The following is a 12251-nucleotide window of genomic DNA, read 5'->3' as shown; positions in this document are numbered from 1 at the left end:
GGGGATTATGCTAAATAAACTAAATCAGAGAAAGACAATTATCGCATGGTTTCACTCAGTGGAACATAAAGAATAGCATGGAGGACAATAGCTGAAGGGAGGCAAAACTGAAGGAGAGATCAGAGAGGGAGATGAACCATGAGAGACTATGGACTCCAGGAAACAAACTGAGAGTTTCAGAAGGGAGGGGCATAGAGGAATGGGGTAGCCAGGTGATGGGTATTGAGGAAGGCATATGTTGCGATGAGCACTGGGTGTTATCCACTACTAATGAATCACTGAACACTACATTAAAAACTAATGATGTACTATATACAGTAGTTAACTGAACATAATAAAAAATTTTAATTAAATTTTTCAAAAAAATAAGAAAAATAAGTAGATCACAGAAATAAGCATGGGCCTGATATGCTAATCTAGCACAATGCCAGGTATATAGAAGGTATTCAGTTAATTTTTTTCTTTTTTTAAATCAGACATGTTTATAATAACTTTTGGGGCCAATACTACAAATGTGAATAGGGCATGATGGAGAAACACAGTATTAAAATATGAAGAAACTCTCAGGATATAAAAGACAACCAGCTTTTTATTTATATATACATATAAAATCTTTTTCTCCCAACTGAGATAATTCTGTTGAGATTACAAATGGACATTTAATTTTAATGCATCTAACATCTCATAGATAAACATTTTAAAAAATCAATGGCATTTTCTATAATAATTTGTTTCATCAACAACTACTGAGCTTTCAAGTACCTTATTTTGTTGAGTCCCAAATGAGACAGGAGTTGTAACCTAAGCTTACTGCTAATTCTATAGAAACTCAAGTGTTACCTAACCAATAGAAGAGCCAATATTTTTATATCTTCAAATAACATATGATTATCATATATGATTACACAGGAATTTACTTGTACCATCTTTAGCAATATCTTTATTCATCCAAGTTCCAATTAAGAGTATTTCTTCCACCCAGGAATTTGGTATCCTAGCATGACTGTTTCATAATTTTTTTAAAATTTCTTTTTGATGAGAAGCCACTGAACAATGTAAGCAGAGATATGGCCAAATATTTACTTTTGAAAGATCTCTCTGGAACCAACCAAAGGACAAACTGCAACAGAGCTAGAATGAGTCAAGAATAGTATGAAAGCATCCAAGCAAAAGATAATTAAGCTGAGGTTTCTGCTTCAGGCTAAGATGAAGTAACAAGAATGGAATTCATCCTCCCTCCTGAAACAACCAGAACAAAAAAAAAATGAAAAAAAAAAAAAACAGGAGGAAAAAAAAAGACAAAATATATGAAACAATGGTTTTCAAGACACTGGACATCAGCCTAGAATGGACAGTGATCTTTGAGAGATAGTAAACAAATGAGGCAGGTGATACAATTGCCCTAGCTTCTGGCTTTGAGAAAAGTTTCAGGCTACAATGCAGCGAGTGGAACTGGGGTTGAGAGGGAAGAAATGGAAGTACACTACTGTGTGGTTCTTACACTATATATGTGATAAGATATAATAATATCTTGAGAAACCTCATGTATTATTGGTGGGAATGTAAACTGGTGTGGTCAACATGGAATGCAGTATGGAGTTTCCTTAAAAAATTAAAAATAAAATTAACATATGATTCAGTAATTCTACTACTAGGTATTTACCCAAAGAAAATGTATGCATCTAATTTGAAAAAATGTATGCATCCCTGTTTACTGCAGCATGATTTACAATAGCCAAGACATGAAAGCAACCTAAGTATCCATTGGTAGATGAATAAAGAAGATATGATATATATACAATGGAACACTACTCAGCCACAAAGAAGAATGAGATCTTACCATATGCAAAAACACAGATGGAAGCCATTGTGTGAAGTAAATAAGTCAGACAGAGAAAAATAAATACCATATGATTTAACTTACATGTGGAATCTAAAAAACAAAGCAGAAACAGACCCATAAAACAGAGAACAAACTTGTGGTTGCCAGAGAAGGGACAAGGGGAAAGGGCAAAATGGGTGAAGTGCAGTGGGATGTACAGGCTTCCAGACAGAATGAATTAAGTCACAGCAGTGAAAGGTAGAGCAAAGGGAATATAATCAGTGGTACAGAGATTGCAGTAGCATCATATAGTGACAGTAGCTATAGCTGTGGTAAGCACAGCACAACATACAGAATCCCTATGCTGTACACCTGAAACTAATGTAATTTGTGTGTCAACTATATTTCAATAAAAAATAAAATACTAATATCCCTAGAAAGTAGACTGTGATAAGTTAAAGATGCATATTTTATCTCCTAAAGCAATCACCAAAATAACAAAACAGAGTTAAACCAATTAAAAAAAAAAACAGAATCATAAAAACCACTTATTAATCCAAAAAAGGCAGCAAAAGAAGAAAAGGTAATAAAAAACACCAGGAAAAAACAGAAAACAAATAGCAACATAGTAGCCTAAAATCTAATCACATTAATAACCATATTAAATGTAAATGGTCTCAATACCCCAACTAAAAGGCAGAGATTATCAGATTACAAAAAAAGGTAAGACCCCAGCATAAACTGTTTATAAGAAATGGATTCAAATATAAAAACACAATGGGGGTGCCTGGGTGGCTCAGTCATTTAAGCATCCAACTCTTTTTTTCTTTTTTTAAGACTTTATTTATTTATTTGTCAGAGAGAGAGCACAAGCAGGCAGAGCGGCAGGCAGAGGCAGAGGGAGAAGCAGGCTCCCCACCGAGCAAGGAGCCTGATGCAGGACTCAATCCCAGGATCCCGGGATCATGACCTGAAGCCGAAGGCAGCTGCCTAACCAACCGAGCCACTCAGGTGTCCCTAAGTACCCAACTCTTGATTTCAACTCAGGTCATGAACACAGGGTCGTGAGAAAGAACCCCAAGTCAGGCTCCTCACTGAGTGTGAAGCCTGCTTAAGATTTTCTCTCCCTCTTCCTCTACCCCTCTCCCCCCAAACACACACACACACACACACACACACACACACGCACACACACACAGATTAAAAGTGAATAGATGGAAAAAGATACACAAAACCAATAATACTCAAAAGAAAGTCATATTAATATCAAAGGAGATTTCAGAGCAAAGAATAACACCAGGAAAAAAGAAAGTCATTTCACAATAATGAGGTCAATTAATCAAGAAGACATAATAATCTTAAATCTTGGGGCACTTGGTAAAGAATGAGGCTCTTAATCTTGGGGGTCATGACTTCAAGTCCTACACTGGATGTAGAGATTACTTAAGTAAATAGACTTTTTTAAAAAATCCTAAATCTTTATGCACCTAGTAAGAGACTTTCAAAATACATGAATAAAAACTGATAAAATTAATATGTAAATCCACAATTATAGCTGGAAATTTAAATACTCCCCCTCAATAACTGATAAGAGCAATAGGCAGAAAATCAGGCAAGATACGGTAGACTTGAACAACACCATCAACCAACATGGTCTGACTGACATTTATAGAACACTCCACCCAACAACAGTCAAGTGCACATGGAATATCTACCAAGATATATAATGTTCAGGGACATAAGAAAAAGGTCTTAAAAATACGTAAAGGATTTCTGTTCCTGACACCAATATTACACTATAAATTAACTAACTAGAATTTAACTAATAATTTTAGGAAAAGAAAAAAAGAATAACTTAGAATAACTTGGAACTCCTCTTGTATGGAAGCTTCTTCATTCATTTATTCACTACATTTATAATGTAAAATTGGAATACATTATGAAGTTATTGAAGACTGTATCAAACCAAAAAAAAAAAAAAGGAAAGAAGAATGAAAAAAAAAACAGGCAATCATCTCAATAGACAGAATATTCATTTGATAAAATCCAACATCCATTCCTGATACAAGCTCTTAGCAAATCAGTAATAGAAAGTCACTTCCTCAATTTGACCAAAGGCTTTTTGCAAAACAAATCCCCACAGCTAATGTTGTATTTAATCTTAAAAGACTGAATGTTTTCCTCCTGAGATCAGAAAAAAGACACAGATGCCTACTCTTACCACTTCCCTTCAAGACTGTACTGGAGATACTAATCAGGGCAATCAGACAAGAAGAATTTTTTTTAAGACCTTATGTATTTAAGTAATCTTAACACCCAAGATGGAGCCCAAACCCACAACCGTGAGATCAAGAGTTGCATGCTCTACCAACTGAATCAACCAGGTGCCTCCACAAGATGTTTTTAAAGACATTCAGATTGGAAAAGAAAATAGTAAAACTTTCTTTAGAAGACTTCATTATCTCATTTGAAACTCTGATGGCATCTCATTAATAAGTGAATTTATTAGCAAGGCTGCAGAATATAAGACCAATATATAAAAATCAAATTTTTACATATTTTACCACAATTTTAAAAATACTATTTATAATAACATTAAAAATCTTTGAAACAGAAATAAATCCAACAAAAGACATGAAAGACCTGTATACTAAAAACTACAAAATACTACTGAGAGAAAGTATGTCTCCTAAATAGAGAGATGTATCTTATTTATCAGAAAATTCAATACTGTTAAGATGTCAATTCTGTCAAACTGATCAAGCTTTTATGTAGACACTGATGAGTTGATTCAAGAACAAACAGCCAAAACAACTTGGAAAAAGGGAAACAAAGTTGGAAGGTGAAGACTATCTAACTAAAAGAGTTATTATAAGACTATTGTAATCAAAATAGCATGGTATTGACATAAGGACAGACAAATAGATGAGTGGATCAGAATACAAAGTCCAGGGCACCTGGGTGGCTCAGCTGGTTAAATATCTGCCCTCAGCTCAGGTCATGATCCCAGGGTCCTGGGATTGAGTCCCACATCAGGCTCCTGCTTCTCCCTCTCCCTCTGCCTCTCTCTCTCTCTCTGTTTCTGTCTCTCATGAATAAATAAATAAAATCTTAAAAAAGAAAAATAGGAAGAATACAAAGTCCAGAAATAAACCCATACTTGTATGGATAACTGATTTTTAATAGAAGGTATAAGGCAATGCAGTGGGAAAATGACAGAATTTTCAACAAATGGTTCTAGAACAATTGAGACATCCATGAGCACAAAAAAAGAACTTAGATCCACACTTAATACTAACATATACAAATTAATACAAAAGAGATCAGGGGCCTAAACATAAAAACTACAACTATAAAACTTCTAGAGGAGAACATGGGAGAAAATCCTTGTGTGACCATGGGTTAGGCAAGTATTTCTTACATGTGGCACCAAGGGATGATTCACAAAAGCACAAAATGAAAAACTGGCCTTCAGAGAAATTAAAACTTACCATTCTTCAACAGAAAGATAAGTCACAGGCTGGGAGAAAAATCTTTGCAAAACGTCCGTCTCATAAATGATATCCATTTGCATACATGTGTCAAAACTCAAAAAAAATTGCATACACTTTCAATATTTACCCTGATTGTATTATCAATTATAACTGAATAAATCTTTCAAAAAGATGAAGTTGAGCTAAGGCAGCATCATAGGAGATGCACATAAAATATAGAAGAGAGGCAGAATCCTCGGGACTTGGTGACAGAAATAGGTGAGAGATGCTCAGTTTCCTTTATTAAATGTGGAGACAAGTAAGAAATTCAGGTAGCTATTTAATATAAACCGAAAATGACTGCAGTGTCAAATCACTGCATTGATGCTAGTGGGGGGGTTTTTTGTTATTGGAAAGAAAGTATCTAAAAGAATCCAAGAGATGGGGCGCCTGGGTAGCTCATGGTTAAAGCCTCTGTCTTCAGTTCAGGTCCTGAACGGACCTGATCCCAGGGTCCTGGGATCAAGCCCCGCATAGGGCTCTCTGCTCAGCGAGGAGCCTGCTTCCCCTCTCTCTCTGCCTGCCTCTCTGCCTAATTGTGATCTCTGTCTGTCAAATAAATTAAAAAATTAAAATTAAAAAAAAAATAAAAGAATCCAAGAGAAAGAAAAGTCAATTGTATCTTCCACCCCAAAAATGTAGCAACGATGGCTGAGGTATTTAACTCAATGACTTAAAGATTCTCTTAGCAAAGTAATTTTTATGTAGCTAAAACCACAGGATAAACACCTTTCTCCCTGGGTTTATGTAAAAGCAAAAAGGGGATGCCTACTCTTTTATACTGATCTGACTTCTGAAATGGTTCAGACAGAAGTCCGATGCCACCTGCCACCCCTTGGTATGTCAACACAGAAAGGCCAACTCTGCTGGGTTTCTCTCTAAAAGCCTCCTGGTTTACCAGTACTGTTCCAGGTGCCTCCTATGAAAAATCCCATCCTACAAAGAATAGTACAGACAGAACTGGAGATCTGTTGAGTTTATGTCATTATTTCCAAATTACTATTTGGAATTATTTCCAAATTATTCCCAGTAGAAAAGAAATATTTTCTAAAGGCAAAGTTCAAAGTCACACTAGAATACTGGGTTCTTTTGCTTTTCACTGGAATCATATTATTTTAGTTGATAGTTTGAGACATCTTTGATCCACACAAATGGGGAAAGAAATTATTACTTTGTTTGGCTGATAGCATCTTCTGAAATCTCATGTCCAGGAAAGGGGAGAAAAAATAGTAATGATGCACTTTGTTTAGAGGAATGGAAACTGTGTTTTAGAGGAGAATCTTCTTAGGTCAGTGCTTCCCACCATCCTTCTAATGGCACTGTTACTGGTTCTACTGGCTCAAATACGCAAACAATAATTCGGTTTCTCAAAGATTCTACAAAATCTACCTGACCTCCCTTCCTTTAAAGAACTGCCACCTCCCCCCACCCCCCACCGCCTGCCTCTCCACAGGGTCTTAGAGGGATTGGAAATTGCCGCACCCCTTCCCAGCCCATACATATTCTTTCACTACCACTACCCCACATAAGTCTGTCATCCAGACTTTTCCAATCTGATTCTCCCTCCGCCACATCTGACTGTTGAGCAAAAATACTTAGAAGACAAATGAATGAAGCAGAGACATCTAAAAGTAGCCAATTAGAAAAGGCCAATCCCCTAGCTCCTGCTACTGGGACCCCTGGAGTTACCCTTGCTCTTGATCCTTCCCCAGCCCAGTTTGTTCAGCTCTTTCTTACTTAATTTTGTGTAACAAAGAATTTGGTGGTCTTTGTCTTCATGTCAATTTCCGTGGTGATAAGAATCCCTCCGTTATTCATGGTGCCGCCCTTGGATCACACCTGAGTTTGAGCTAATGAGATGACTCTGCAACAGGTGTGTGTGTGTGTGTGTGTGTCAGTAACCAGGAAGACCAATGAGGTGACTAGTGGATTGGGGCTTTGGGGCAGGAGATAGTAGCCCAAACTTCAGAAAGGAAAAAGGGGTGCAGACTGAGGCCCTTCATGGAGCCAGTGATGCAATCAATCATGTATATGTAATAGGACCTCCATAAAAGCTCTGGACATTGAGGCTGAGATGAGCTTTCTGTTCGGCAAACACATTCGTGCTTAATGTGCTGGGAGGGTGATAGGTCCTGATGCCAGGGGAAGAGACAGAAGCTCCAAATTCAGGACCCTCCCAGCCTCGCCCTACTGTTCTCATCATTTGGTTGGCGTTGGCCCTAACTCTTATCCATTATAATAAAATTGTAATCATAAATATAGCACTTTCCTGAGTTCTGCGAGTCATTTAGCAAATTTATCAAACCAGAGGGGTAGTGGGAACCCATGATTTATAGCCAGTCGGTAAGAGCACAGGTGGCTGGAAACACCCAGAGTTTATGGCTGCTTGGTGGCTAAAGTGAGAGCAGTCCTCTTGGGGACTATGCCCTTAACCTGTGAAGTCTGCACTGACTGGGTATTCAGTGACAGAATCATATTGCATTATTTCATTACACACTCTCTTTGATTCATATTCCTCATCTGTAAATGGAGGGAATCATAGTATTTCTACTTCAGAGGGTTTTTGTGTAAAATGAATGAGTTAATCTATATAAATCACTCAGAACAGTGGCTAGCATATATCAAATACTATATAAATATTAAAGTTGCTTTTTAGTTCTCGTTGTTTTTATTACTGAAGTCTAGAACTGGCTAATGTAGCAATTATCAGGCTTTTTTGTTAAAATCTAAATAACAATGAGAAAACACTGGCTCCCACCATCAGTCAGAAAATGTTAACAACACTAATCATGTAGATGGTACTGGCACTAGTCGGCAATGTTCTGCACACAAATGAACACTGCTGATATCTATCTCCTCCAGCAGGACTCAGGCCAACCGGCTGGTGCCAGCACCAGAAGATCACGTGCTTTTTGTAGCTCTGGAAATCATCACTCCAGAGATTAGGGGCCTTGTTCTAAATAATGAAGCAAACTGTCCGAGGAATAGTCCATACGAAGATTCTAACTTTTAGCTTGGCATGGCACATACCAGGCATGGTACATGATGAGCGATCCTAAAACATACATGTCACCTCACAGCTTAGCTATGAGCTACCTCTCAGCACACTGGAATGTTTCTCTGCTCCTCGGTAATGGGAACCAACCCTTCAAAACTCACTCCATTGTCTTTCATCTTCCTGTCATTTAGAACATATCTGGAAGTGTTCCAAATAGTTGCTGAATCCAGGAATAAAGTTCTTACCAAAAAATTGTCTTGGCTGCATTTTAGTCTTATGATTTCTTCCCTGTTTCTGCCCTCTCTTGGTCACTTTCCCTTCCCAGCTACTTCTGTGGAGTTTACAGAGAAGGCCAGGAATGCTTTCCCTGCCATCTTCATTCCAAATTCCCACTTAATGAAACCCACTTTTCAAACCCAGGCGCCATGTCCTCATGTAGTTATAGCCAGAGCTGCTCAGGAACTATTAAACAAAGCCCCCACAAGGAACTCAGCTCCTAAAGATTTCCAGAAAGCTGTCTATATAGCTAACTTACGCTTCTTTTAAATTGATAATCTCATGTTTCCCACCTACATTATACATGATCCCTTCCAGATCTAAAATTCTATAATCCTAGCTAAGATTAAAACAAAAATAGAAACGGCCTCATTTCCTACCAAAATGGGGTTTCTCTACCACCAGACCAGTACTTCCAATCAGGATGGCATAGAAAGCACTGACCCAGGGACAGGAAGGTCCAGGTCTAAGTCCTGGCTCTGCTATCTACTAAGTACATGACAACAAACAATCACTTAAGGTAAATCTGAGCCAAAGGCTCCTCACCTACAAAAGCAGGGGCCCTGGTGGTCACTTAAGTTTAACCCTCCTTAGCCTCAAGACCTCCTATGAGACCCTGCGAAGAAACTGCTTCCAATCTTGTTAGTATCAAAGGACACTCTAACCACAGACAAGATGGAGAGGAGACTAAAACCCTGTTTTTCCCTTCTCTGTCAAGCTTCACACAATTAGATATGCTCTTTCACTCAGAGCTCTGAAGCAAATGCTTCAAGGGGAAAAAAAATGGTAGTCATGGCTTAACAGTTTTCTGCATAAGAAATAACTAAAGTTTTTATTTAATAAGTTCAACAGGAGTCCACAGAACGACATGACGGTTGAAGGCTCCAGGAGCTAATCAGGCTGCACTGACAAGATGCATACAGGGTCCAGAACTAAGAAGTTGAAAGTCCTGCTCAACTCTGAGCTGGTCAAACCACTCTTGCGGGTCTGTGTCCAACTCTAGGAGCTATGATCTAAGACAGTAACAAAAGTGTTCACAGGTAGGAAACCAAGACAAGGAGGAGACTGAAAAAACATGTTTCCTTCAAACAACCTGGAAAAGAGAGGACTCAGGGGGAGAATGCATCTTACTTCCAGCCAATCTTTGAATCATCTAACTCTCAGCAGACACCAAGCTAAGACCAAGTGGGGAGCTCTAAAGGAAGGGGCTGCCTCAAAAAGCCAGCAAGCTCCTTATCTCTGGAGAAGAGCAGAAAGTGGGGTCGGTGGTGAGAAGGCAGGTGGGAAGCCGATGGAATTCAATTAAAATTCCAACGAAGAGCAGTTCCAACTCTGGAGCACCTTCTCCCACTCCCAGCCTGAGGATTAGATTCGGTCTTATTCAGTGACTATATGTAGAACCATTTTAATAACCTGCTCTTACAAAGCATTTTATCCTCGTATACTTTTAAAGCCAAGTCCCTGCCCATCTTCTTCTGTCTTCTCTAAACCTTTCCAGCAACAAAGATTGACAACCAAGCTGCCTATTACCTTCTGAAGACTTCCATGCTTTCCACAGGTCCTCCACACTGATGAGCTTATCCTCACCATGGAAGGTGCTGTGTTTCACTGTCGGGTCATGGTAATTGAGGTCTTCCCTCAGGAACTGCAAGGGAAAAGCACACAAGTCACAAGAGATACCTAGGAGCCAGCCCACCGAGATCTCCATGCAGGCCATCCAGCATTCCACAACACATTCCATCCACCCAATGTACATGTGTACCACGTCACTTATCTGTCCTTCCATGTGCCTATGTCCTAGTTGACAACTACACTGCCTCTTCTTCTTTGTTGTATGTCTCACTTGAACAAAAATGAGTAAGAGAGTCCTTTCTCATATTTTTGTAATTATGGAAAGAAAGATACTAACTGATAGTTAACCGGAATTCCATAAGTTAGAAGAAGGAAGAAGGATAGGGAAAAAGAATTAACAATTTGTGATCACTTGTTTATATACTAAGCAATATTCCAAGAAATTCTACAATACTTTTTCATCAAATCCTCTACAACCAATGAATTATCACACCTATTTTACAAACATGAACAGTAATAACTCTAAGATAATGCAACTTGCCCCAAATCACATTAAATTTAGAGAGATTAAATTATTTATGATGGTTTTAAAACGTGTCCCCAATTCTATGACAATCCTCCCACCGAAGGTGAATTCCCCTCTCCCTGAATATAGGCTGACATGAGTGATTCATCTTCTAACAAACAGAATGTTGCAGTAGTAATGTCGAGTGACTTCCAAGGCTAGGTGAAAAAAGGCAATACAGAGTCCACCTGGCTCTTTCCCTTTTGGGACACAGGCCTTGAGAGCCCTAAGCCAACAACTATATACAAAGCCAGGCTACCCAAAAGCCACCACTCTGGAGAGACCATGCGGAAAGACTATACTAGAAACACAGAAGATGTCTCCCCAGCCCAGGGATCAGACATGTGAGTGACTGAGACTGCTGGTGATTCCTGACCCCCACTTTTGATTCACTGCATCTGAACCCAAGTGGACACAGATGAGCTGTCCCTGCTGAGCCATGACCCGACTACAGGTAAATAACAAAATAAATGTTGTTGCTGTTTAAACCTACTGACTTTTGGGGAAGTTGGTTATATGGTATTAGATAACTCAAACATTTGCTCAAGGTTACAGCTGATAAGTGATAGATCTGTATTCCAACCCAAGATTTCTGACTTTATTGTCCAAATTTTCCCCCAGCACTGTAGGTGCTGTCCTTTAATTATTGGTATTTTTTTTCATAATACACTCTTACAAGAAAGAAGCAAAAGAAATCAAAGCTTTTAGAAAATTTTTTTTAAAGATTTCATTTATTTATTTGAGAGAGAGAGGGAGGGAGACAGAGCACAAGCTTGCACAAGGAGGCAGAGCATCAGGCAGAGGGAGAGGGAGAAGCAGGTTCCCTGCTGAGTAGGGAGCCCGATGCAGGGCTTGATCCCAGGACCCTGGGATCATGACCTGAGCCAAAGGCAGCCGCTTAACACAATGAGCCACCCAGGCATCCATGAGAATTTATTTTGAATAACGATTACACAAGTGATAATGTGATAATGTGTGATAAAGAGCCCTGAACAAAAAGATTTTGTCAATTCTTAGAAAAACTAAACTAATGAAAGTATTTCGATATTTTGAATAGTCAGCTTTTTAGGCCATCTGATCTTTGATTCATTTTATGCTGTAAGTTGTGAATTTTAACATTTTTTTCCCCAAGTCGCTACCTTGTTATCCCAACCCCATTCATTAAATTATCTTTTATTCATTTTGAAAAATGCCATTTAGTAATAAATTAAGTCCTTATGTATACTCAAGGTATATTTCTAGGGTCTGCATTCTTTTGCACTAAATGATATTTCTATTTTTATACTAGTTGTTGACTATTTTATTATCTCTTTCACCTTATTTTATACTTCAATAATAATTTCTAAGGCCTAGACCTCCTCTTCCCATAGCTCTTATATTTCAGAATACTTCTTGTCAATCTCAGCTGCTTATTTTTCAAAATTAATTTTAGGACAATTCTATTAATTTGTTGAGAGTCTGATTGTTCTCACTGGGCACCTAAGT

The 12251-nt window shown here is 38.3% G+C and overlaps 1 protein-coding gene across 6 annotated transcripts in view; it reads right to left on the bottom strand.

Annotated features, from left to right (window-relative positions):
* The window catches only part of STIM1 (stromal interaction molecule 1), a 185198-nt gene that overhangs the window by 46426 nt on the left and 126521 nt on the right, over positions 1-12251 (bottom strand). For all 6 annotated transcript variants that reach the window (XM_032853257.1, XM_032853258.1, XM_032853259.1 and 3 more), the window contains one exon: positions 10160-10274. In XM_032853257.1, the coding sequence (XP_032709148.1) occupies positions 10160-10274 (115 nt within the window). The remainder of the gene's footprint in view (positions 1-10159; positions 10275-12251) is intronic.

This window comes from Lontra canadensis, unplaced genomic scaffold (genome assembly GCF_010015895.1).
Source record: "Lontra canadensis isolate GAN:19392208 unplaced genomic scaffold, GSC_riverotter_1.0 scaffold7, whole genome shotgun sequence".
NCBI lineage: Eukaryota > Metazoa > Chordata > Mammalia > Carnivora > Mustelidae > Lontra > Lontra canadensis.
The sequence above is the reverse complement of the archived record's forward strand: the minus strand, read 5'-3'. Positions and strand labels throughout refer to the sequence as shown.